The 25605-nt window shown below is 39.2% G+C and overlaps 1 protein-coding gene and 1 long non-coding RNA gene across 2 annotated transcripts in view; one reads left to right on the top strand and one right to left on the bottom strand.

Annotated features, from left to right (window-relative positions):
- ak5 (adenylate kinase 5) overlaps window positions 1–21847 on the bottom strand; it is a 79443-nt gene extending 57596 nt beyond the window's left edge. The window contains exons 1-5 of the mRNA XM_046051983.1: window positions 21650–21847; window positions 20145–20331; window positions 17632–17799; window positions 15104–15276; window positions 9998–10111 (exon numbers count right to left, since the gene is read on the bottom strand). Of these exons, the coding sequence (XP_045907939.1) occupies window positions 9998–10111; window positions 15104–15276; window positions 17632–17799; window positions 20145–20331; window positions 21650–21709 (702 nt within the window). The 5' untranslated portion in view covers window positions 21710–21847. The remainder of the gene's footprint in view (window positions 1–9997; window positions 10112–15103; window positions 15277–17631; window positions 17800–20144; window positions 20332–21649) is intronic.
- A 2258-nt stretch (window positions 21848–24105) lies between these two features.
- LOC123973143 lies at window positions 24106–24761 on the top strand. Its single transcript, XR_006825540.1, has 3 exons — window positions 24106–24264; window positions 24470–24523; window positions 24669–24761. It is a non-coding gene; the product is annotated as an uncharacterized LOC123973143 (long non-coding RNA).
- Window positions 24762–25605: the final 844 nt, after the last annotated feature.

Here is a 25605-nt window from a genome sequence, read left to right as displayed (position 1 = left end):
GCTGTGTAGGAAAACTGTTTTTTTAGAGCACAAACAAAACAGAGAGATAGCAAGCTATGAGGAAATATTAGCTGAATTTAACTAAAAGTGCATTGGATTATATCACTTACCTTCCCTTAAACTGCTATGAAACTTTGCCATTATTGGTTGCTACTAGCAACAATGTTCAACTGAAGCTAATTGCTGGTGACAGGATACACATAGTTGAATAAGCTCCTCTTGAACTGACTCTAAATCAGTCTGGTTTGCTGTATGTCATGACATCCATGTTGCCAACAACTATGATGGGTCAAATTATCTTTTATTCTATCATTGTGTCTACACACTGTATCTGCACTAATTCCCTTCTTTCTAGACTCTTTGTAGCTGAGTGTTATTTTCTATCCCTCTGCATCTGTCTCGGCCCTTCATCTTTAATCACAGCTCAGCCTTCCTTCTTTTGTTTCTCTGTTAAGAGTTCCTTTTCCTAGTTTTTGTCTTATTTTGTACAAGTCTTAAAAAAGAATGGTGTCTGTATTAGTTTTGTATGTTCGATAATTATTTTTATGTTGCATTTGTATATTCCACCCTCACTTCCACAAAATGTTATAACACCTTTAGTGTTGCGCTGCTACCGAAGATGAAGAACATTTGAGTCGTGTCTGCAGCCGCTCACTGGGACATTTCACACCAGCAAGACACTTGGGTTGCTTGGAAAAAGTCTATCCAACATTTTTAGTATTTTCAAGTGCAAAAAGTGTTTAACATTTTGGGCTCTGGGAACTTTTGATGGCTGTTTTTTGTTTCTGATATTGTATCCACCAAATTATGAAATTATTTGTATTTGGCACATTAATCAATAATTAAAATAATCTATTGCAGCCAAAACTCATCGTAAGCTTTAGTTTAAATACACAAATCTGAACATTTTACTAAAAGAAAACCCTTTTGCACTTTCACAAGCTTCTCTATGTTTAACGATATGTTTCTATATATAAAATTTTCCAACATTTGTAACTGAAAATTATTAATATTATATAGGAGAATATACAGTGAGGAAAATAAGTATTTGAACACCCTGCTATTTTGCAAGTTCTCCCACTTAGAAATCATGGAGGGGTCTGAAATTGTCATCGTAGGTGCATGTCCACTGTGAGAGACATAATCTAAAAAAAAATATCCAGAAATCACAATGTATGATTTTTTAACTATTTATTTGTATGATACAGCTGCAAGTATAATATCAGCTAGAATTCTGACTCTCAAAGACCTGTTAGTCTGCCTTCAAAATGTCCTCCACTCCATTTATTATCCTAAATTAGATGCACCTGTTTGAGGTTGTTAGCTGCATAAAGACACCTGTCCACCCCATACAATCAGTAAGAATCCAACTACTAACATGGCCAAGACCAAAGAGCTGTCCAAAGACACTAGAGACAAAATTGTACACCTCCACATGGCTAGAAAGGGCTACGGGGAAATTGCCAAGCAGCTCCTGATATGACAACTGATTGCACTTTGAAACCGAGGAACTTGTTCTGATAAATGATGATCAGATTCAACTGTCAGACTTTAACTGGATGCTGAAAGGAAAGGTTTCTTAGCAACTGGGGATTTTTTTCTTGGTATAGGCTTGAAATGATTTTGTAAAAACAAACTTGAAGCTTCATTCTTGTTCCATTCAATTTAAATTTAATATTACAATATGCTGAACACAGTAAAAGCTACAATACCCATAAGGTCCTGCTATTTAAGATACAGGCAGTACTGAGGTGAAAAAAAAACCCTTTGAGGAACAGTTCAACCTTTTGGGAGTTGCACTTATTCGCTTTCTCTTTTGAAATGAGAAGATCAGTTCTACTCTGATGTTCGTGTGCTATGTTCTTACCCACAGCCATGAGGCGATTAGCTACAGCACATAACATTTTGATTTCTGTACAAATTAAACCAGCAAGATACAACCTGTTTATTAGTGAGCTTTGGAGTTGTACATGTATTTGAACTTTGGAGTGAAGCAGCCGTTTCCTCCTGTTTCCAGTGTTTACATTAAGCTAAAGGAAATGGCTAGCTTAACTTAGCAAGACTAAAAATTACAAACAGGAAATACTGCTAGCATGGCCTGAAGTGACTGTGCTGGGCATAGAAATAGTCTGGCACACGTGAAATAACAACTTTTTACACTTTGGTTTTTGTATGGATTAAACAACAAGATGCTACATGTTGTCTCCTAGCTCTGGCTCCATATTTAATGCACACAAGGTTGTAGGTTTGTTTCAGTGGAGGGGGGCACAATAAAGTAAACAAAACAAAACAACAACAAACAATGTGTGCATACATCTATATAACAAACTAAATTGGTTATTTTGCATTCCATAATAATGGTAATTAAGCAAAACATTTAATTGCTACCTCTGAACCTTTTCCTTTGTATTGTTAATGCACTAACCCTACTTCAAATCATTTTTAGATCCTGATACTTCATGAGAAATGTTCCATTTGCATCTTTACAACAATTTTGACCGATTCAAGTCTAGTGTCTTTTTAGGAAAATATTAACTGTAAATAGAAGCTCCTGAGCCGCACAAAATTCCCTTTAATAACCAGTTGTCACTTAATTCCATTGTAAATCCCAGGACTGCTGCATATTTGCATTATAGGCTGAGCGGTCATCAGCTCCTGTCCAGTCATCAACGACTGTACGAGCTGTTTTTGAGCAGTTGCTGGGACACGGTTATAAACACAACCTGTGTTATCTACGTGATTTCATCTCCAGCGAACTTCCTTGGGACCTTATCTAACCCCGGGGCCCATTTGCAAACTGTCATCAAGCCTTTTAGCAATCCTTTTATGTGCCAATTTATATAAAATTGTGACAATAAAAAACTCTATTCAGCTGAATTGAATGTCTGCGGTTATCTATTACAAAATGAAATTTACTAAATTATAAGATGAGAGATGGGACAATATTTTTAATTATGAGACTTCCAGGCTCCTTGAATGTGGAAATGCCTGTTTATTATTTTCTATTTACGGCCTCAGCTGATGTGGAGACGCAGAGGGGAGTTATGTTTAAACACATCTAATCTGCTCCATGTTTGAAACAGCTGGAATTGCTGATAATAACCATAGTAATAGCTTAATTGTGAGCTCATTACATGAGCGGGAAGTGTGTGATTGTGTGAGTATTGCCTGGTTAGAAATCAATTCTCTGAGCCAGCCACATATATCAGCTTGTTTCTTTGTTTGGTTTCCAATGTGCAGCTTTCAGACAGGGAACATGTACTAAGTGGAATCTGTTGTCAGGCGAGGCAATCTGGGAGACAGCAGCAATGACATTACGAGCGCTCATTGTGCACAGACTTGGCCTCTCCACAAAAAGACGGAAAGCATGTATAATTACTGGAGAGACGAGAGAGTATAACAAAGACATGAGAGAGGGTTAGCCGTCCACAGTGTGATGAGCTAAAGAATCCATAAGCAATGCCTGTAACAGTTTGCTGTGAAATCAGGTATGCATGGAGGTTTCAGTAGAAGAATGATTTTAGTATTTCTGATTAAAAAAAAGGTTGAAGAAATCCATGCTAATTTATAATCTAAAAGAAATTAAAATAAAGAAGATACTTGATTTTAAAATCTGGTGTTGACATTTTTCTACCGATGCAGCCAAAAGCTTTACGTTTTCTCGTGTTTAGGGTGGAAAAGCCTCTTTGACAGCAGCTTGTTAAGATAGGTAGACCCCCCACACCTATTCATCTGAATAAAACCATTAAGATAAATTTACAAAAATATTGCAATGAAAGTAAATACATATGCCAAGACAAGAGAATTTCATTGCAGGAGTGTAAATGTTAACGCTCCTAACGTTAATCTCCATCATATCTGCAGTAGGTATTTCTGACTTAATTGTCTAAACTCTGATTTAAATTATTACTCATCCTGATCCATTCGTAAATGCAAATTCAACAGGGCAATTAAAACTTGACTGCAACCACTGATTCCCAAAGCAGGTTTTTAGCTGTGGCATAAAAGCGAACTTGGTAGCCTGGCGGTACTGAATGAATGTAACTAACAGATTTTTACAATGGCACTGACAAAGAAAATGTATTTAATGTGGGTCGACACATGACGGCTGATAACTGATCCACTTAATAATGTCTGTGTCTGCACAAATACCTCTACTGCACATCAAATCTATGCATCTCTCTTCTTCAGTGTATTTTATGTGTGTGTATGCATGCACTTGTGTGTCTTATTTCTCTACATATGTCTTACCCCCTCCACCCCCCACCCAGTTTGTGTGACTTCAATTGATTGACTTGTGAGTGGATTCATGAGCAGGTATCAGTTACCTGGCAGTTTCATATATTTACTATACAGTAAGTGTAGTTGGTAATTGATGTAAAATACGAATCGTGAAAAGAGAGACAGAGATTGTTTGTTCACATGACTGACTGGAGCAGACAGACTTTATACAACCAGCCGATTGTGCATGACTGCCTGCATTGATAAGGCATTTACATGTTTTTACTGGCAAGACGATGAGAAAAAGCTCCACACCATATTTCACTAAACGGTACCCCCAGAAGAGCCCCATCTGGTTTCCACTGCAGGAGCTCACAAACACACATTTAATCCCCATTCAGAGCCGACGGGGAGCCACAGTTTGTAGACTGTAATGCTGTTTGATATTTACATTCATGCTCTGCTTCAACGCTTCCTTAAGTGACACATTAACAAAACACATGGCCATTGATGGATGCACCCACTACAGAAGGGCTCGAACAAGCTCTGTGCAGCAACTTTGTGGCTGTAGGGGCTTTAAATAAAGTGAAAGTCATGTTATGCCCTGAAGCCCAGAAAACCTTTTTGCCAGACACATCAACAGACTCACACGTGGATAGAACTAGGCTAATAGTCCTATCCTTGTGTGAGACCATTGATGTGGAGGATGCAGGATATCATCTTGATTTGCAGGAATCAACACAAATTCAACCAATTTCTCTTAATATTTGAGATTTTTTTTTAGATTGCTGCATTTTTCAGCATACAAAAAATTCAAAAGGCAAATAATGGGTATGTGACGTGATGATGTGTAGGACTTTGTTTTCTAGAATCTCCTTGTCAGGCAGCATTTGTCCTGCTGTTATGTGTATCTTCAATTGAGCCCTTTAAAAGTGACCTAAACTGAGCCATATCAAATCTAATATCTAAACTAAGCATTTGATTTATGGACCTTGTGGGCAGTGCTACACAGTGATGCAGGAAGCACCAAAGTTACTTTACAGACTCAATTGAGGGCAACGTGTTAAACATCGCTAGTTAACTGCCGGCACAGGCTCATGTTGTTCTCGCTGGATGTTATTATTCATGATTCCTTAAAACAATCCTAATGTTCACAGCTTACTTGAATATTGCAGAGATGTATCCAAACACAAAAACAACATACATTTTGGGAAAATTTGTGAGAAACAATACTAATTCAGTCATTTGGGGCAACAATAATTACACTGAAACTGCAATCTGGGAGGGACTGGACAAATTCCAGTTTCCCTCACACGAATCAGTAATATGATATTAAGCAAACTAAATAATACACCTTTTTAACATTAAACGAATAAGAATCATGACCACATTCACTTGCTTTTTCATGCAAAATATCCTTGTGAATTATGAACCACCCCTGGTAATTTGACAACAGCTGAAATACAGTACCATCTAGAACAATGACTTTGAGTAGGGAAAACATTCACCTCCTGGAATATTAATCCTGTCCAAATGGGACTCCCTGTAATGCTGCTGAAATGACCAGATTATAAAGTCAGGCTTTATTTGCACTGACCCAGATAAACCCCAACCCACTCCCCAACCACTAAAAGTCTTCGAGTGCTCATTTAAAAGTTGATAATGTTAAGTGAGTTTAAATGTGATAAGAGATCAATCCTAAAAGCAATCGACTGTTGCGTCACACAATTGGCCACTCCATTGTAAAAGATACATCTCCATTAGGGGACTGCAGCATAGACAAAAACACTGCTATATAACACATACTGTATCAAAGCTTTTAGGTTGTCAGAGTTTCTACAAATGCCTTTAATCATTTATCATTATTGCTTTGCTAATTTACATTGTTGTCAATGGGTTTTGCAACTCTTCATAGAAAACACCTTCTTAAAATGCACTCTTTTCCTGTTTTACAACTAAAACTAAACTAAACTAAACAAAACAGGTAAAGCTGTATTGATCCTCAGAAACAGATCAAAACATCCAGGTATTTCATAGTCTTGCTCGAGAACACTTAGTAGGACAGATGCTTGACAACACAAAGACTGTGAAACAGTCTGACAGAGGCCTCGCCTGGTGAGCCACTACCTGATCATTTCAGGTACATTAAGCAGTGACTGGGCAGAAAATGGAAAGCAATGTTTCACTGTTGAATAGCTTATTAGCTGCAGCACCGGCAGCAGCAGCTGAAACAGTGTGAGCTCAAGGTCAATGCTGACATAAGATATTACACTCTGGACTAGATCAAACAGTCTTGCTGAAGTTGCAAACACAGACTGGTTTAGAGCTTACATTTCAGATGCAAATTAAATGCCTAGCCCATAACACTGTATAGTCAATCTATCAATAAGAAAAGAAAATATTAACCAAATACCATCAGTCAGTGTCTTTGAAAAAATGTCCTCAAAACACTTTAAAACACTCTTAATGGACCCACTGTAAGCTGCCAAAATGCTTCAGAGATCCTTCGGGGAAATGTATGCTGCTGATTGAGAACTGAACTAAAACAGCTTCTACAGTAAATTAGAACTGATATAGTGAAACTCTTTCTTTTTATAATAAATTCAGGTAAATTTGACAATAATAACACTATTCTTCATTACACCCAGGACACCTAAGGGGTGTTTTAATTTAAAGTCCAATTGATAGTTAACTTCATTTCTGCTAAGAAACCGGTGTATATATATCTTCCCTGTTTGTTTTAACTTTTGTATATACTTGGTAAAAAAGTGATTAGCTATATTAGTGTCCTCCAGTGGGCATCCATTTTTGGTTCAGACCAAGCTGTTGCGTAGTCCCAACTGTGAGATCGGCACTTTGTACATTTCTTTATGTTGTGATTTGAATTATGTGCGTAACAGACGGTGTGCTGAGGTTATTGTAAGTTCAGACAGTCTGGTTATTTGGTGGTTTATTTGCTGTCCCCACAAGTGGACCTGTGAAAGAGGACTAATGCTAGCAAGACCACCTCATTTCTATAATGTGGGACGAGCACACTGAGCTGTGCAGCAGCATTCGTAGGCTATGGTTGTGCTCCGCAGTTAGTAGCGCACCAGAAAGTTTTCAAGGTGTCTCCTAACAACACTATCTCTGAAATGTCTGTCACTAGCTGCCTTGGGAAATCAGAGTTTAGATGCTGTTCCCACAAATTATGTGTTTATCCTCTTTTGAAAAATGATAAAATATGCACACATGAATCAGCATCTTATTCAATACATGGCTCTGCTCTCATGTCTGAGCTCTCACAGGAATGCCAGGCATCAAACAATCTCTGACTCCCATAGAGACATTCTATATACAACACTATCCCAGCGATCATATAGCAGATGAGCAGCTCTAGAAAATCATAAGTAAAGCTATATCATTTACTTATCTAGCCTGGCTGCATACAAAGGTGAGAAACATGAAAGATTTCTGTGCTACCCAAAGTAAGTCTATAAAGCAACAATAAATTATATATATATAGCCTACATTTCTTATGAATTTTATTATTACAACTAATAATAATTAATACTAATAAGGTCCTCCCCCTGAAAAATTTGGGCTTTAAACACTTAATGTTCTGCATTTTGGTGAATTTCTTTGCACCAATTTATTGAGGAAATGTCTCAGGTGACAATTCCAAATAAAAAGAATATAGTGTAATATAATGCAGTAAGGCTGTCAGATATGTTTCTCCTGTAGATCAACTTATCTCATTTAATTTAATCCCAGCTGAGTCTACATACACGCAGGTATGCCAGAAGTAGCCTAAAGTCTAAATGTGCATATGGCACCTTTTTACCTCAATGATAAATTAGCTTAATTAATCTGAATTCAGTTAAGAACTATTTATTGATGAAATATTCAATAGGTGGGTATGGGGGTCCTCCCCCAGAAGATTTTGAGCATTAAACACTTAATTTCCTGAATTCTGGAGACATTTTCTGCACCAATTTATGTTGGAAATGTCTTTATTTTTATAAAGGGAATGACAAAATTTAGGTGGTAGGTGACAATTTAGAATATAAAAATATAATAGAATGTAATGCAGTAATCAGTAGCTTATTATTTTTTTTAGCTTATATCTACATATAGGTTATTTTTGTGCATTTGGCAAATTATTACTTTTTTTGGTCCACAACACAATAAACAGCTCGAGCAGAGGGAGAGGGAGTGGGTGCTGTAAGAGATGTGGTTGGGCCAGCCCAATGTCAGTATAGGCCGATGCTTTATGGGCCGATCTTTGGCCCATTTTTTGTGTAGCAAATACACTGACCAGACACTGGCCGACAACATTTATATTTAGATGTATTGATTACAATTTTGCTAGGGACAATTCAGAAGTCGTGGATAAACCCTGAAGTTGTGAGCAATGCACTCACCCTCTCTCTCTCTCTCTCCCTAAATGCAGGCAGGCTGAGTAACATTGGGGGGTCACTTTACGTGAACTTTAAACAAAATGTTGCAATATTATTGTGAGTAGTCTCCAATCTTTGAAGACCTACGAGACAGGCTGCATCATGAAGATTATTGCAAAATAACATGGAAAATATTTTTGTTGCTGTTGTTGAGTTACATTCGGGACCACAGTGAAAAGTGACCTGGCGCAGCCGATGAAAAAGGCAAAAAATCTACCAATCTGCACCTCTAAAGCTCACATTACACACATAATAAGCACATTATAACTTGTTTGTTAATTCTGTAGAAAAACCTATGTATAAATAGCTGTTGGATATTATAACTGTATATAGTATATATTTTCCTACACAAAACATGCAGAGAATTCAAATTCAGTCCACCACACCGATGCAAAAGAGATGCAAAAACATTATTGTATAGACAATAAGTCTAAATGTCCTGACAGTGACCCCTAGATGCTACAAGTCACATAATATCAAATGCATCAAATCCTGGCAGTGCAAACCACTGAGCAACCAATGCTGCCATCCTTGTGCAAACAACTAATTTACATATTTGTCTTGTAGCAGGTGAATAACTCTTTGTGTGTTGGACAGACAGATAAGAACTTTTGCTGTGTCTAGATCACAAAATAACACAGTGACTCTAAAACATGTCTACATGTCTAAAGAAAAACATTGTGTTCCAGCAGGTCACAGGTTGAAATACCTGTAATGCAGTGAATGGGAAATAAAAAGTAGTTTAATGTCCCATATATGCATAGAATACTAAAATTAGATTACAAAATTTTTATGACCTTTTTGCATTACACGTCATCTTTCCATAACCTTCGCATAGGGTGGTTTCAATGTTGTCTTGACTGGAGAGGTTTTCAGTTCCTGAGGCGGTTTCCTTTGAGAGTTTGTCACATTTGCTGAGGTGTGAAAGTTGTTATCTAAGGTGAGGTCCTGAAAACCTCGAACCCAGTACAAAAAAACAGGGTCTTGGGTTTTGCTTATGAAAGCCAGCTGCTCTATCCATATTATGTGTCTAAATGACTTGGTTGTTAACATGTACGATACCAAATAGTGGGTAAGAAAGGGATGTTTTAGTCTGCAGACAAGACAAAGTGTCAACTTTAAATTTGAACTGAAGATAGTATCAAAATATGTGGTCGAAACAAACAAAAAAAACTGAAATGTGAGTTAGAAACTGAGAGACTCCTATTCTCCATATTCGCAGAACTCACCAATGTGACATTTGGTTTTGTCACACAACTGAAGATTTTCGTGTTTGAAAAGAGGAGACGTATGGACACACCTTTAAGTATGAAAACACCTTTAGAGGTAAAACTCACCTGGTCTTCAAAGGACAAGGCCTGTCCGACATCTCGAGGGAACCCATCTATGACAATACCATTAGCATCTGGGATCTTCATGATCTTCTGCTTGATCTCAGTTATTGTTGTCTCCTGGAAAACAGTGAAAGCAACATGATTCATAAGTATCATCACTTTAAAAGTACGTCTTCTTCTTCCGCTTCAGTTTGTGTGCAAATTCCAAGAACCATCATTTCTACGGCTTGATAACAAAATATTACCAAAACCGGCAGGCAGTTTATTGGATTTATGATCAGCACGATTAACTGAACAATTAGCCAGATGCTTGCATTTCTGGCTTTCCAAAGTCACACTTCACTTTGTCACATTTCAAATGCTAAACACTGGGTGCAGGTCTGAGTCAGAGGACATTTCGGCTACAAATGATAAAGCAAAAAAGTTTATAGTTTTAATTATTATTAAAGTCTGCTTTTCCTGCAAGAGCATGAAAAAGGAGGTTAGTTTTGTTAATGTTGTTGCAATTCCCAGAGTCGATTTGTCAAGATTGTAGATTAGTTAAACACCCTTGAAAATGAATAATGAGTAGCTGAGTTAGAGTCATAAATAATGTGAAGGGAAAAATATGTAAGCATTTTGAAGAACATAATTATTCGATTTATCCAATTGTACTTTAATATATCCGAATGCAGCCGAACAACTGTTTTGATTGCATTTGAGACTGGAGAGTGCCAGCATCTTTTAGCATCAATTCCTTCCTCGTGGCTGGAGGAGGTCAACACGTTTGAATGTATTTCTCCAGGCAAAATGCATCATGCGATATGGCAGAGATACGTGAGCAATGCTCCGATCTAAAAATAACCTCCGTGGCTGTGCACAACACTGAGTAACACAGACGTTTAATTTCCCTCCACCCACAGAATAACAGCAGTGGCAGACTGCACAGAGATTAGACCTAATCTAGAATCCATCCAACAGATTAATGTATGCATGCAAGATAAAACAAGAAGAGCGGAACTAAAAAGCCCCCGATTCAAAGCATGACTCAATGTCAGAAATTATTGTTTGCCAGGCACCAGAGAATCATCTCTGACTCCAGTAGAGACAATCTATATACAACACTATCCCAGCGATCATATAGCAGATGAGCAGCTGTGGAAAATCATAACTTAAACCGTATTCCAAATCTCTCCCATGTTCACTATTCCTCTTCTCCATATAATTATAATTTAATTAACACTCAGTAGGACACGGTATCATGAACAGTACATTGAGATTTTTGACACTAATGAATTATCATAATTTTGCATCAGCAGCAACAGGTGCAGTCTAACAAATGTCACACATTGTATAGGATTTTTAGCAAAAAGTAGGATTCATGCTATGGACAGGAGTATTGGATTGATAGTTGGCTTTCCATAACCTCTTCTTAGGGTGGTTTCAATCTTGACTTGACTGGAGAGTAAGTTTGAACATCTTAATTTCTCTGACAACTGAGCAACTCCATCTGCTGAAAAAGACTGTGTGTCAGGGTCAAACGCTCGGGAACAAGTCAGGAAGTGGACTTTAAGTTGAGTATGTTTTGTAAACTGTCGTTTCTCAGGTCAAGAGAGGACTTTCAAGGCTTTTAGTCGGAATGTGGTCACACTGGAAAAGTGACCAATCCAGCTGTTGATGGAAACATTTTGCTTTCTCTTTGTGAAGTAGTTTTTCCAAAATCCCACTTTGATTGAAATCCACCGGTGCGCTACTCCATCATCATTACCTGTTATTGTAAAATGGTACGTTAACTTCTGGTGCACTAACTGCTACTGTGACAATTAGTATAGCATATTATTAGTATGGAATTGATACACAACTTTTGTTACATTGTGCTTTTAAAAGAAAATGATTGTCAGCAAGTACTAAAACTCAGTCACCTTATAAGTAAGATGATTTTTTAAAAGGCACTGGATCCTGCTGAGCCATCTTATCAGAACTGTTTCCACAGTCTGAGGATATAAAAGCAAAAGTGCTATCAGTCTTTAATTCTACACCAGACTGGGAGATGTCCTCTTGTGAGAAGACCCGAGAGATTTCTGAGGGAACAGACGTTCCGAAATATTCGGAGTCACTGAGTCACATGACCCTGCAGCGAGTTTACAGACAAACAGCAAGAACTTCAAGTTGATTTGATAGTTGGCTGAGAGTCACTGAAGTGATACTGTGTGCTGCATTTTGAATCATTTACAGCACTGAATGGGCATCCCAGCTGAGCACAGTCACAGTACTCCCGGCTACACGCAGAAACGCATGGATGACTTTTTTCCAGCCTACTTGCAGAGAGAAATGAAAATTATAGAAACTCATCTTTAAAGGAATGGGTTGACATTATGGGAACTATGCTTATTTGCTTTCTTGCCTATAGGGTTAGATGAGAAGATTGATTTCACTATCATATCCATGATATGAAGTTGCAGTGAGCAGCTGGTTAGCTTACCTTAGCAAACAGACTGGAAACAGGGGGAAACAGCTAGCCTGGCTTCATACAAAAGTAAACAATCCACCTACTTGCACCTCTGAAGCTCATTAAGTAACACAGTATATCTTGTTTATTTAAATCAGCACAAATACGTATGTGTAAAAAGGCAAGATGTGGTTCGCTGGACACAGTGACATCAGGCCGGGGTGGTTGTTTCACCCTTTTTCCAGTCTATTTTGTTCAATTAAACTGCCTTCCATTTGTAGCTTCATATTTGCCGTACGGACATGGGAGTGTAGGGGATATTTTCCTCCATCTTTATCAAGAGCGTGGTCTTTCAGTTTGAGAGCATGGCATTTCATTTATGCCCTCAAACTCGACCACACTCTTGAATAAAGATAGGAAAATAATCCAACAGGAGTGGTGTAAATAAAAAGGGAATAAGCGTATTTCCGAAAATGTCAAACAAACGTCCTTTAACTTGATCTTAAAAACATAACTCTCGACGTAAACACCCAGGTTCCTTCCGTCAACCTATATTTGACTGACAAATTAAAACAAACAGGTTACAGCAGTTTGTAATTTCTGCTATTACTATTTAAACAGATAATTGATGAAACTATTTGGATAAAATGGTATAAAAAGAATAAAATCTACGTAATCTTCGCTGCCAGTAAAAAAAGACAAGATGTGAATCATTAATATGTCACTTAACACAACATAAAAACAATATTTACACAAGCGATGCTGTCATCAAGGCTCCTGTTTAAAGCCTCTGAGAAACAGTCTTCTCATGTACACAGGAGTATTTTGCCTCTTCTTCTCATCATTAGATACAGAATCATCAAGAAACCACATTCTAATGCTAAACTAATCATGGTAGGAAATTAAATGCCTAACAGCCACAAGTCCCTTAATCATACCTAATATGTCTGTAACTTGGCCTACTTTTCTGTTTATCTAACTTGTTCCTGGACTGACATCAGGTAAATGTCCAGAAGGGAGATGTGATGTTGTGCCAGATATGCAAGGAAGGGATGATAAATGAGGAGGTTGGCAGTTATTGAGGATAATTCATGAGAGGGACACAAGCTAAGAAATACCAGTCACGATGCAGGCGGGGGCGTGGTGTCCGTGTTACAGCCATGTACCTCGCTTGCATCATGGTGCCCACCTACGTATTTTCATTATGTTAATCTGAATGTACCCAGACAAACTTGGAAAAAAAGAATACGTTTTATCCTCATATGGGCCATGTTTACTTGGACCTTATGGCAACCAAACCACTAACCAAAGTGACATACTTTAGCCAGCAGTCTGCACAGGGCCGTGAATGACACTGTTTATTCTAAAACTGGTGCAGTGGTTAGCACTGTTGCCTCACAGCAAGAAAGATGTGGGTTCGAACCCCGGTCGTCCTGTCCTTTCTGTGTGGAGTTTGCATGTTCTCTCTGGGTGCTCTAGAAGACATGCGGGCTAGTTTAATTGACTCTAAATTGTCCTGATTGTTTGTCTATGTGTGTGGCCCTGCGATGGACTGGCGACCTGTCCAGGGTATGCCTGATGTCAGCTGGGACTGGCTCCAGCCCCCCTGTACGCAGGATAGGTGGGTGAGAATGGATGGATGTCAATGGTGAGTTTATTGGTACTCCAACATCAGACTTTTGAGAGTTGGATAAAAAAAAAGTTGCATTAATGATCTACTTATGGTCACGAAATTGGACCTGAAGGCCAAACGATAAGCAAACATGGATGTTGTGACAAGATTAAGTGAACTTCCTGGTCATTTCTTGTATTATAAAACTTGTTTTCTCAAGTCAACACATTGTCTTGCTTTGTGGACATAGAGATTTATTTTTGACCTACCTTTGTAACAAAATATTCTACAATCAAGGTTTTTAAATTTTAACTTTTTCCAGGGCTTTTGTCTTCTTCATCAAAATATATAAATTGATAAGGTGTCCTCACATGACGTATGTATGGAAATATGGTCAACTGTGAGGGGGAGATCACTACCCTAATCCAATGCCAAAGACCATTCTTACAACCACTTGTGATGGCTCCTGAGCCAGTGCCATTCACTGAAGAAAAACTAGTTAGTATTTTACCACAGATTATGGGTCTGAAATCCAAATGCGTCACTGTGTGTTGATAATCTAATCTTGGACCAATAAATAATGATGGTTTGTCTGAATTTATTAGCAGTAAGTGTATCTTATTTGTAGTTAATGGGCTTAAACATGATAAACCGCCTTTCAGGTTATTTATATCATTGTGTTATGGTTTAGTCCTCCCTCTGTGTTTAATTTAAATTGTACTTGGTGTTGTAATCTTAACTTCATACATATACTAACCTGGGAAGTCATATGCGTTTCATATAGCATTGTGTAATGAATGGAGCGCAAACAACCACAGGGGGTCTGAGCCCATTTTCTTCCCAAGCAGGGTCATTGTCTTGCAAAGAAGGATATTAATAAGACAGATAAGCCTCCCTCTCGCCAGCGTGCTTGTGATTTGGACGCTGCTAATTAGTCCCTTGTTACACGCACGCTGTGATAATGACCTGCTAGTGACTGGACACACTATGCACTCATCCTTCCTCTGTCTCACACACACACACACACACACACACACACACACACACCCCCTGTCTCCTTCTCTGCTACCTGTGGTGCCAGCTCCCCGTTGGTGATGATTTTAGCGATCAGGCTCCACTTTCTGTTGCTGGTGGCGTTGTGGATCATCTTCTTCCTCAGCAGCTCGCCCACGGACACATACTGGAAGCCGTAGCGCTCTGCAATCTTCAGGCACTGTGTTCCTTTGCCGCTGCCAGGGCCACCTAGGCACAGAGGGAGAGCTGTTGATGTTTTGGGGAGAGATTTTGTCGTGTGTGTGAAATGTGTCTGTGTGAGTGTGAAACAGTATGTGTGTGGGTGTGTTAGTGTAGGCGCATGTGTGCGTTAGTGAGAGAAGCCCAGACTATGTGAGACTTGTGTGTGTCGCTCCCTGTGTGCGACTGCTTGTGTGTGTTTTGTAAGTGTATGTGCGGGGGAGAAGGGCATTCGGGGGGGCAGATGAGAGAAACAGGTATGTGTGAACCTCCTACATACTGTATACTAACAAATCCTCTTCTCAACAAAAAGGATGTTCAGAGGAGAAGACAGCTCTGAGTTTGATGTTGGATAGTCTGGTAAACATCACAATCAATACAGGTCATGTTCCCCCTTGTTGTGACATCTTACTTTACACATAAAAATATTGAAATTCCTCCAAAAGTACAAAGTGTAAGTTGTTAAAACAACATAAAGTAGATATTTTGGAATTCAAATTCCCATAGGGAATCTCGAAGACATGCTATATGAGTTGATGATAATAAGCATGTATAAGTGCCTGTAAAAACCGGCTGACAACCTGAATGCTGATTTGCTGTCTTTAATTCCAGGATTTCAGAGCTGCTACTGTTACCATAGAAATGTCAGCTGCTCCAAAATTGCTCCTGGTTCAAAGCCAGGCCAGAGAGAAGTGAAATTAGCTTGAGAACAAGCTGTGTGGGTAATTTATTCCATCATGGTGTTACTGTCAAAATGTGTTTTTAGGGATGAGGTGAAAGAAGTGCAAAAAACCCCATTACAAATCAGTGATTGCTAATTTATTAGTTGTTCGGATTTAATTTAGATAGTCACATTTTGACAGTCAAGTGTGAGAGAAGTTACTGCAAGGTGTCCTTAAAGGGAAAACTAAATTCCTAAAGATGCTTGTAATTGTGTAAAAAGAAACCTACAGGTACTCCACATCTGGAGTTCATCTTAGAGTTGGTGTTAATAATCACTAGTAGGATAGGTTTGGAACACATGTGTAGGGTTTAAATTTTCAATTAAGGCCTCCGTGTGAATCAAACAAAGTCCTTGTCAAATCATCTAACACCCTGAAACCTCCTGACCCTCGTCTGCCCTGTCTGAAAACCACCCTTCCAATGTAAGAAATGTACAAGCTGTGTCCGACCATTTTTGTAACTTCTTAAGAAACTCTGTCAATCACGACCACTTTATGTAGCAGTTAGCCAGGTGTGCAGAGGTGTAACATAGGCACAGTTTGACTTTTCTCTCTCAGTCTTATCCACATTTGTATGATTCATCGCGTTACACCCCTTTCTATACGAGTCGGCTTTTGGGGGATCAGAGAGACGCCCTAAAATGTATTTAGCAAATCTCTTATATACGCGTATTTCGTAATGTTCGACCCAATCCTCTCCCAACTTCCTCCTGATTACACTTCTTTATCAATTTCTTTCTTTGCAAACCCAACAGACAAAACATGTGCCTTGATCCTCCAAAGAGACGACAGCTGTTGCCATCCCTTTTAAAATAGGGCACAATGTGCTCACAAAGGCGAGATAGGAACTGGCTTTGTGCTGTGAGGACAAATAACTATATCATCCACACTATAGACAGTGTGAACATCCCAGGTACACACCAAAAAGCAAAACACACTGTAGCTGAAGGCCGTCAGAAGGTTCAAGAGCTTTTAACAGACATTGACACCTTAAGCAAACTAAGTCCAAGAGGGTTTATAAATAGCAACCACTGTCAGACCAGCATAACCAGTGTCATTACTTTTACTGCGCGCCTGCCATGCTTAATTTAAAAGATCAATGGATGTATTTGACTGGTTAATGCAGGCCCATCAAGGAAACCAGATTGGGAGAGCATGAGTATCTAACACAGTGAGTGACATGCAACAAGATCTCCCCTGCTGATAACAACAGCGAGAGGCGGGGCTACACTCAAAATACCAGGAAAAACACGCTGCTAGTGTACACGCACGCACGTAGATTCCCATCCAGGCCATTTATTTTTAGATCACCAGCGAGGCATATATAAACTTGTGCTTTTTATTTTTGTCAACCTTTGTATATAAATGGAATAAAGCTCTCATCAGAAGCATCAAAATACACTGTGTTTTGCTATGTTTACACATAAAACAATATTTTACTGCTTTGTGTTATCTAAAGGAAAACATGAGTCAGCTGGAATCCAGATGAACGCTTCAAATCTAACACGTCAGATGTGGAAACCATAAATAGAGACTTCTTCTCCCTTCAATTTTGCCTCAAAGTTTTCACCTTCTTGTGTTGTGTAAAGGCGGACATATTTATATTTTTATTGTGTTTTCATCTGCTGCACTGGTCCTTTACCAATGACAAGGATGACTTTGGGTCGCGGTCTGGATGGATCAAACACCTCGTACTCCTCTATGAGCTCTGCCGTCTCCGAAAGGTCCGAGTCGCTCTCGATGGAAAACTGGCTGATGGGAGGGAGGCGGTCATACCGTCTGTAGGGAAAATTGGGACTGTCGGGCAACACTGTCACACACACACACACACACACACACACACACACACACACACACACACACACACACACACACACACATTCGCACACACACATACGAAAGGTCATGCCTGTTTTAACAATCAAACAGTAACAGTAAATAATACATAAAATTGTTAGAGTGATGAACTCAATGACTCATTCAGTTTGGTAATCATACAGCTGTAACTGGTGATAAATGCTTTGATTATAACACATTTAAGATAGAAATCATCACTGCATGCTGTTCCAAGGAAGCAGAGCTGCTATCATTTACATGTAGAACCGATGTTATCTCTCTACGCTGTATTAAAAGGATGAAGATGGTGTTGATTATTCAATTTTAACAATAATAATACATACGCTAGAGATGGGAATAGAAGTTTTGCTGACTCTGAAGAGAACAGAGATGATGTTTAATGCAAACAGATAAGCAGAACACAGACACATCTCTTACTGAGATGAAACATTTTTAGAAAAACATATTCAGAAGGTTGCAAATTACAACAAATGCTGCCCCACCTGCCTGAACCTAAAGGTTTACTTTTACCGTCTTAACATTTCTAACACAGTGAACAGTCAATCAGGCCATGATAGGAATAACTCAGGAAGCGAGAGCAGCATTCTCTTACAGCAAACGCTTTGAAACATGACAGATTTGAGTTTCAGCTATCAGCCGAGAGGTGAATCGTGGGACACAGGAATCTCTATCCCAGATTATGCTTCAGTTCCCAGCAGCTACACGCTGCAGCTGGCAAAGCTTTCAGGCATCTTTACCAATATCAGAAGAGAAGTGGGATAAACCTGAATTTCTCAAAGCAGTAAACGCTCAACATTTCTAGAAAGTGAAGATTTCACTTTCATAAAAATGATCTCTTCTGGGGGTGTGGTTCGCTCACTTGGTAGAGCGTGCCCCCAGTGTACAAGGCTGAATCCTTTACTGCAGAGGCCCGGGTTCAAATCCAGCCTGAGACCATTGCTGCATGTTGCCCCCCTATCTCTCTCCCTCTTTCCTCTCACCTATCAAATAAAAAAATTTAAAATATCTGTAAAAACAAAAGATCTCTTCTATCTGCATGGTTGTGTGGCATGAGTCATATGTCTGTAGGATGCAAAACAAATGTATACTCACACATGTATGCCTTGCTTCACACGCATCATCAAACAAAGAAGTGAATGTCTAAATATATAATAGACCTTATAAAACAGAGCAAATTGAAAATGTCAACAGCAGCAGTGTCATAGCTGGAGTCAACTTTGCTCTGCAAATTCAAACCAAGTTTTGCATCCACAGTACTGCCCCCCGCTTTGGTTAGACGTGCTGGAAACCACAGCTGTAAGAGATAACTGATGAATGGAGAACCCTTTGCTCTCATGTGAATTATTAACTGCACACGTTCATCTGTCTTTTAGTGTACGGTGACAGGCTGCCAACAAATCCACATATCAGTGGAGGCAGCACAGGGATGTTCAAGGCGAAGCGCTGCACACTGGATTCTGTTTTTGAACACGTTGCTTTCACAGGTTTGGTAGCAGCAGTGGTTGCTTCTAAACTCTGTAGCTGGTGTTTTGGACGTGGTATGTTTGTGGAGGCTCTGGTGTCTCAACAGAGGCTTCTGGCACTTTTGGGAAACTAAATCTATCTGAAGGTAGTGATGCGCACAGCTGCACTTCACACTGTAGCTGGAGAAAAAATGCCTCCTAGCTCATCCTGCTCTGAAAGTCTTCCCCTAGTATATCCGAGAGCTGCGCAGCAGTTTTAACAGTGTATCTACAATGGGGCTCATGAGGGTACGGTACAAATGTCAACACCCTTTCTAGTTCAAACACTCAGACAGTTTGGTCGTGGTTGTGTAGGAGAGGAAGATACATGGCTGCCAGAATACTTAGAAAGAAGTCAAGTGCCAAAAAATATGTATTTTGGCTCCTAGCAGACACTAAAGAAGTTGTACACAAAACATAATGGAATAAAGTCCCAAGGTGTAGAATTAGATGTGGTTTTAAGATGCAACTAAATGTTTTCATTTCAAAAATGTCTTTTCAAAAAGCCCATCACAAGTTTTAGAGTCTAATGTGACATCTTTAAATGTCCTCTTTTGTCCTCAACAAAAGTTCCCAAACTGAAGAAATTACATGTACTATCATATAAAACAAACTAAAGCAGGATATCTTCACATTTAAGAGACTGGAACCAGCAAATGTTAAGCTTTTTTTTTTGCTTTAAACACAACTTGAACAATTAATTGGTTATCAAAATGTTCTGTCTCTGACTAAACTCACTAATGGTTTCAGCTCTAACTTTGTTTACTATGTTGTTTAATCAGAATTCACGGCTCACCATTTCTAAAGAGGGACCTGCGTGATTGGCCGCCATTGAGAGGGGGAAGGGACTTCTTCTCCTGGCCCACAAAGGTATCCCACCGCACCTTGTCTGGTCCTCCAAGCTCCCTGACTTTCTTCAGACAGCCCTCCAAGTAGTCGATGGGGTCATCGGGGCGGTAATACATTAAACCTGTCAGCAGGCTCTGGAGACAACAATGGAGGAGAACTTCATAAAGTACAGATGGGGAATAAAAGGAAGGAACATGTTTGTTTTGGCATCACTAAATAAAAAAAAAAATGTGACAGTGTGACGGTGTGAACAGCCTGCCTTAATAGGTAAAAGTTTTGAAGAGCAGATCGTGGTTACCTTGGTTCGGCTCCAACAGGGGAACAGAACAACTCATTTTGAAGCCCCTAAAATTGGACACAGCCTGGCAAATACACACAGAACCCTGATGACCTGTGATTGTCGAGGAGGAAAGCCGAACACTGTGATGAACTGTGAGAACTAACTCCGTGCCGAAACAAAAGTGTATGTTTGTCTGACATTTGTCCCGTGGACCCTGAATGTTTTAAAACAATACCTTCCTCTGGGACTTCCTTCTTCATCTCCACCCCTCCTCACTAACAACTCCCACTGCCAGCAGCATGAAAACATAACGCTTCACTCAACAGAAAACAATTCCATGATCTTATTTAGTTGGTTGATACTGTAATGAACATCCTTTTATATGAGAAGCAATTGTAAGCAGTAAAATTACATTGCAGTTAAGGTGATGATGTGTCACTTCACACTGCTCAAGTGTAATTTGAACTGGCTGTAAATAAACAAGCAGTGATTTCTTGCATACATTAGCTGCACTGCACTTGGGATTGAGTCTAATTAAGTGGATGAGCCAATGTTCAATCCTCTAAGGGAAAGGAATGATACTTCATTATTATAAGTCCCGTCTATGCTTCCTAATAAGAGAGGTTTTGCTGGCTTTATTGTAGCCTACTTTGTTGTGATATGTTTTAATATCGCTAATAATCCTTGAGTTAGGTGTCATATGATCATGTTTTTGCTGCATAATTGTATTTTCCTTCTAAAATGTATTATGGACTTGCCACGCGCTGACACACTAGGCTTTCATCATGGTCCTCAACTGAGAATAGTATATAGGATGCTGCTTCACGTCAATTTAAAGCAAATTACGCTGAGGAGAGGAGGTCGGTCTATTTCGTTTGATTGCAGTTTGGCTAATTATGATTGCATAGTAGTCTACTATAAAACACAGTTTAAGGAAGCAGTTTCCCCCATTTAAACCACTATTTTAATCAAGAGGTAGAAGAAGCTTTCAGAGAGACGCTCATGTTCGCTCCTCCATCAGCCATAACAAGATGTAGTAGGCTACATATCATAAAGTGGTCTCTTCCGTGACTCTGACAATGCATCGATGTGTAAAAATCACTCTGTCAAATCTGCACGTAGCGGACCATTCACGACCATCTCATCCCCACGAAGCGCACAACAGCTCTCACCTCAAATAGTTGAGGTATCTCCCGCCGCGCGAGGTACTCCTTGGCATCGTTGGTATTCATCTCCAGTCGGATACTTGAACTTGTCCGGGGCGGGTTTTTTTCCCCCTCAGGTGTCTCAGTGTCGTAAGGTAATCTTTTGTTAACTACCGAGCTTCCCCTCAGCGCATTTTTGCCTCGTGCGTGCACTTTACAACTGGATTCCTGCAGGCGATGCCACCGCGCCACCCTCCTCTGTGATGCGGATGCGTGGCTCGTCCGTCTTCCCTCCTACAGCGCTCCTCTTCCAGCACGCACCATGTGTGCACAGAGGTTGCGCGCAGTGCCAAAAAACGCACGCACCGCCTCGGTGTGCTTTGATCGTTTACAGTCAGCCTGTGAACTTAGTGGTGATATTTAATTGATAAGGCACAGAAGGCTCATTGGGCAAAGATTTATAAAAATGTGATTTACAGTAATCTATAGGTGCTTTTAATTGGGTAATATGGATAAAGAAAATAACTTCTGTTCATATCCTTCCTGAGTATTTCTTTAATTCCTTGTTTGTATTCTTAACCTATTGTTTACGATATCAACAATGGACCCTCAAGCTCACCATCTTGACACTATTTCAAGGTGTCTCATAGAATAAAACTAATGACTAACTAACTAAATAACTTGTCATAACTTAGGATAAGCATAACATCCCAAAATATTTGATTGACCGCATCATAGGTACAAAGTAAAACAATTAAACCTTTTGGTGCAGCTAAATGCAGCCATGGATGCATGCCTTTGGTTACAGATCAACATTTAACTTACATAACAATGTATATCTTTAGTTTTTGTTCCTTGGAATCAAAAAGTTCAAAAGTTGAATTCCACTGGTCACATGGACAATGCTTTTTTAGGCAACACAGGAATAGGCCAGATTGATTGCCTGGTTTGTCCCATAGGATTTGATTCTTATAGGCCACTAATCCTCTTGACAACTGGACAGCTGACTTCTCCTTGTTGGTTATATCACAGAACAACTGTAGATTACTTCAGTGTGTTAGAAAGTGAGGCTCATTCCAACTGAAAAACATTTCATGCGTGACCAAGAATCAGTCATTGCCGAGGACCAAAGAGCCTCACAGTAAAATGTTAATAGATGGATTGAAAATGGAATAATGATGAGATTCAGGCGACTGAGAACTGTTTTGTTGGCACACAATCTGTCCTTTTTAAATTTTTGACTGAAGTGATGCATTTGGAGGAGGCATTACTATGTTGAGCTCTGAGCAGGCAAAGCGAGGGTGATGCTGCAGGTCAAAAAGCAGCAGAAGTTGGAGATGCCCAGAGAATTAAATTGTTGGCAGACCTGTAAAGGCACCCTGCGCTGTGTCAAAACTGATTTTGATGCTGCTTTTCCACCAGACCTTCTACTCGCTACGCTGTAATGTTACATTAGAATTACATGAAATATATGCAGGGCTTCCAGACTCTTCAGCAGTAACATGACACATATTTTGACATCTGCTGCCTGCAATATCAATGTCACTTCTCATTATGAAGGCCCTTACCAATTAGCTGGAGAGAGCATTTGAATATAAAGTTGTCACTGTCATTTGATGTCTAATCAGCTAACCAGCGATATAGTATGACCATATCGAGACATGCAGTCAACTGGTTTGCAGGAATATGAACACTTTTGCTAGAGATGGAATGAGAAAACACTATGAAGTCCAATTTGCAAGTCCATTAAATTATCCTCCCGTCATATCCCATTGAGTGGTCCCCATATGTGCACTTACTGTTATGAATTATAATCCTGCTTCTATTGATTTTAGCTTTAAAATCGATTTGTTCACTCCTGGAAGAATTCTGCATCTGTACATTTAATGATAAGCCATACACAAGCTGTGTCATCTGACAACCACAAACAGCCTCTACTAGGAGTCACTCTCAGTAATCTTATCAGCACTGATCTACCAATATTAAGTTAATTAAAACACATTTCATATATGCATTTAATATTTAATACATTTTATACGTGCAACAATATAGTTCTGTTTTCAAACTATAGCCTATTTACAAAAGACTTTTACGAAAGACAGTAACATATATTTATACATGTACATTAGCATGTTTATAACGGTCAACTAAAAGGATCTGCTTTTGTACAGTTATTATCTCTTAAATACTTTACAGAGTTTTGAATTCATTCATTCATATGGTTATTTTTCTTTCTGTCACTAGCATGTATGCAATGCATTTACGTCTTGGAGACTGTTTATGTATCTGTGGTTTTCTGCTTTTAATCACCCCGGGTGATTTAGCAGCTCGACCATAGAAGACCATAGCAGCTCGAACATAAAATGTCTTGGCATTTGATCCTCAGGTGGAGCAGTTTACTGATAATGATGTTTACCCAATGCTCTCTTTCTACAAGTTTAAAAATGTATGATTTTTTTCCATTCACGTTCTCCATCTCGAAGCTTTTGTTTTGAAATGTCTCCTACCGGAAGCGTTTGCTGGGCGGAGCCGCCGGTTTTCACTTCCTTATTGGACACAGCTAATAGTGCTGCACAATGAAAGTCCTCACTTTATTGAGTTTATTTTCAATATTTTTATTAGCGAACAGCATTAACATCGAGGTGAGTGTATAGTATATTGGCGTGCAGCTATGAATATCCAGCCAATGTGTTTGTTTTATGTTGAATTTCTCCTGAAATGTCACCTCAGTGTTAGCCTCCTGTACTGTCATGCTAGCTGCTTTTTTGAGTCTGGATGCTTATACGAGGTGAAACCTACAGTCTATGGGTGAAACCAGATTAAGAACTATCCTCTCTTGTTTTTCAGGACAACGCAGGGCAGTTCTTCAGCAGTGGTCATACTAACAATTGGGCTGTTCTGGTGAGTATTCATTGATGTTGCATCTTTGCAAGAGGCTGAGTACATGCTAATTGTTTTTCTGCATAAATGATGGGGGCAGCAGAAACATGTTTATGCCTGACACATCGGCTTTTCTCCATTTGCATCTTATGTGTGTGATACGCAGGTGTGTACATCCAGATTCTGGTTCAACTACCGTCATGTGGCCAATACTCTGTCCGTCTACAGAAGTGTTAAGAGGCTGGGCATTCCTGACAGGTGACTGATAAAACTTTTATCTTCCTTATTTCAAATTTATTGTGTCATCTTAAGATAATTAATTGTGATATTAATCTAGAAGTACAGACAGGCATCAGGCATAACATATATTTATGAGGTGTTGAAGTTTAAGAGCAGTTATAAGCCTTTTTCTCAAACATCAGATATTGACCAGTCGTGGTTTCCACAACATGAGAACATACACTACAACTGTATATTCTGTCTTCTTGATTTTTAACTAGTCATCTGACTGTCGTTGTATTGGTATTAGAGTAGAGAGGAACATAGTTTATAATTCTGTGATCATTCACATCATGGGGACAATTAAGAGTATAAGTAATGCATGTCCATATAAACAAATATACAAATTCATAAAGATCTTCTCCAATATGCAGTTTTTATGTGGCTACTCTGCCTTAAACAGGGTAGATCTGTAGAGAGCAACAAGGAACATGGAGAGTGAGAGACAAAAGGATTACATGTGACAGGTCCCCTGCCATACCTGAAGTGGGGATATCAGGGTTAATGTTGGATGTGGGGATGGTGGGCGGGTTGGCCCTTAAGTTATAGAGTTTGTGGTTCAATCCCTGACCCTGTACACCTGTCGATGTGTGCTTGAGCAAGACACGGAACCCCGAATTAATTCTCCCGTGTATGTGGAAAGAAAATGTTTAGTCGCTTGAAAAAAAAGTTTCTGCAAAATGTAATGTCACCAATCCTCACTATAATGGTATTTAATGACATAACACTTGTTTGACAACATGAGTGCTGCATTAGTCTTCACACTTATTTTCAGATTTAATCATTTTAAATGGCCTCTATGATTTTCTCTTTTTCCAGCCACA

This window comes from Micropterus dolomieu, linkage group LG06 (assembly GCF_021292245.1).
Source record: "Micropterus dolomieu isolate WLL.071019.BEF.003 ecotype Adirondacks linkage group LG06, ASM2129224v1, whole genome shotgun sequence".
Lineage (NCBI taxonomy): Eukaryota > Metazoa > Chordata > Actinopteri > Centrarchiformes > Centrarchidae > Micropterus > Micropterus dolomieu.
The sequence above is the reverse complement of the archived record's forward strand: the minus strand, read 5'-3'. Positions and strand labels throughout refer to the sequence as shown.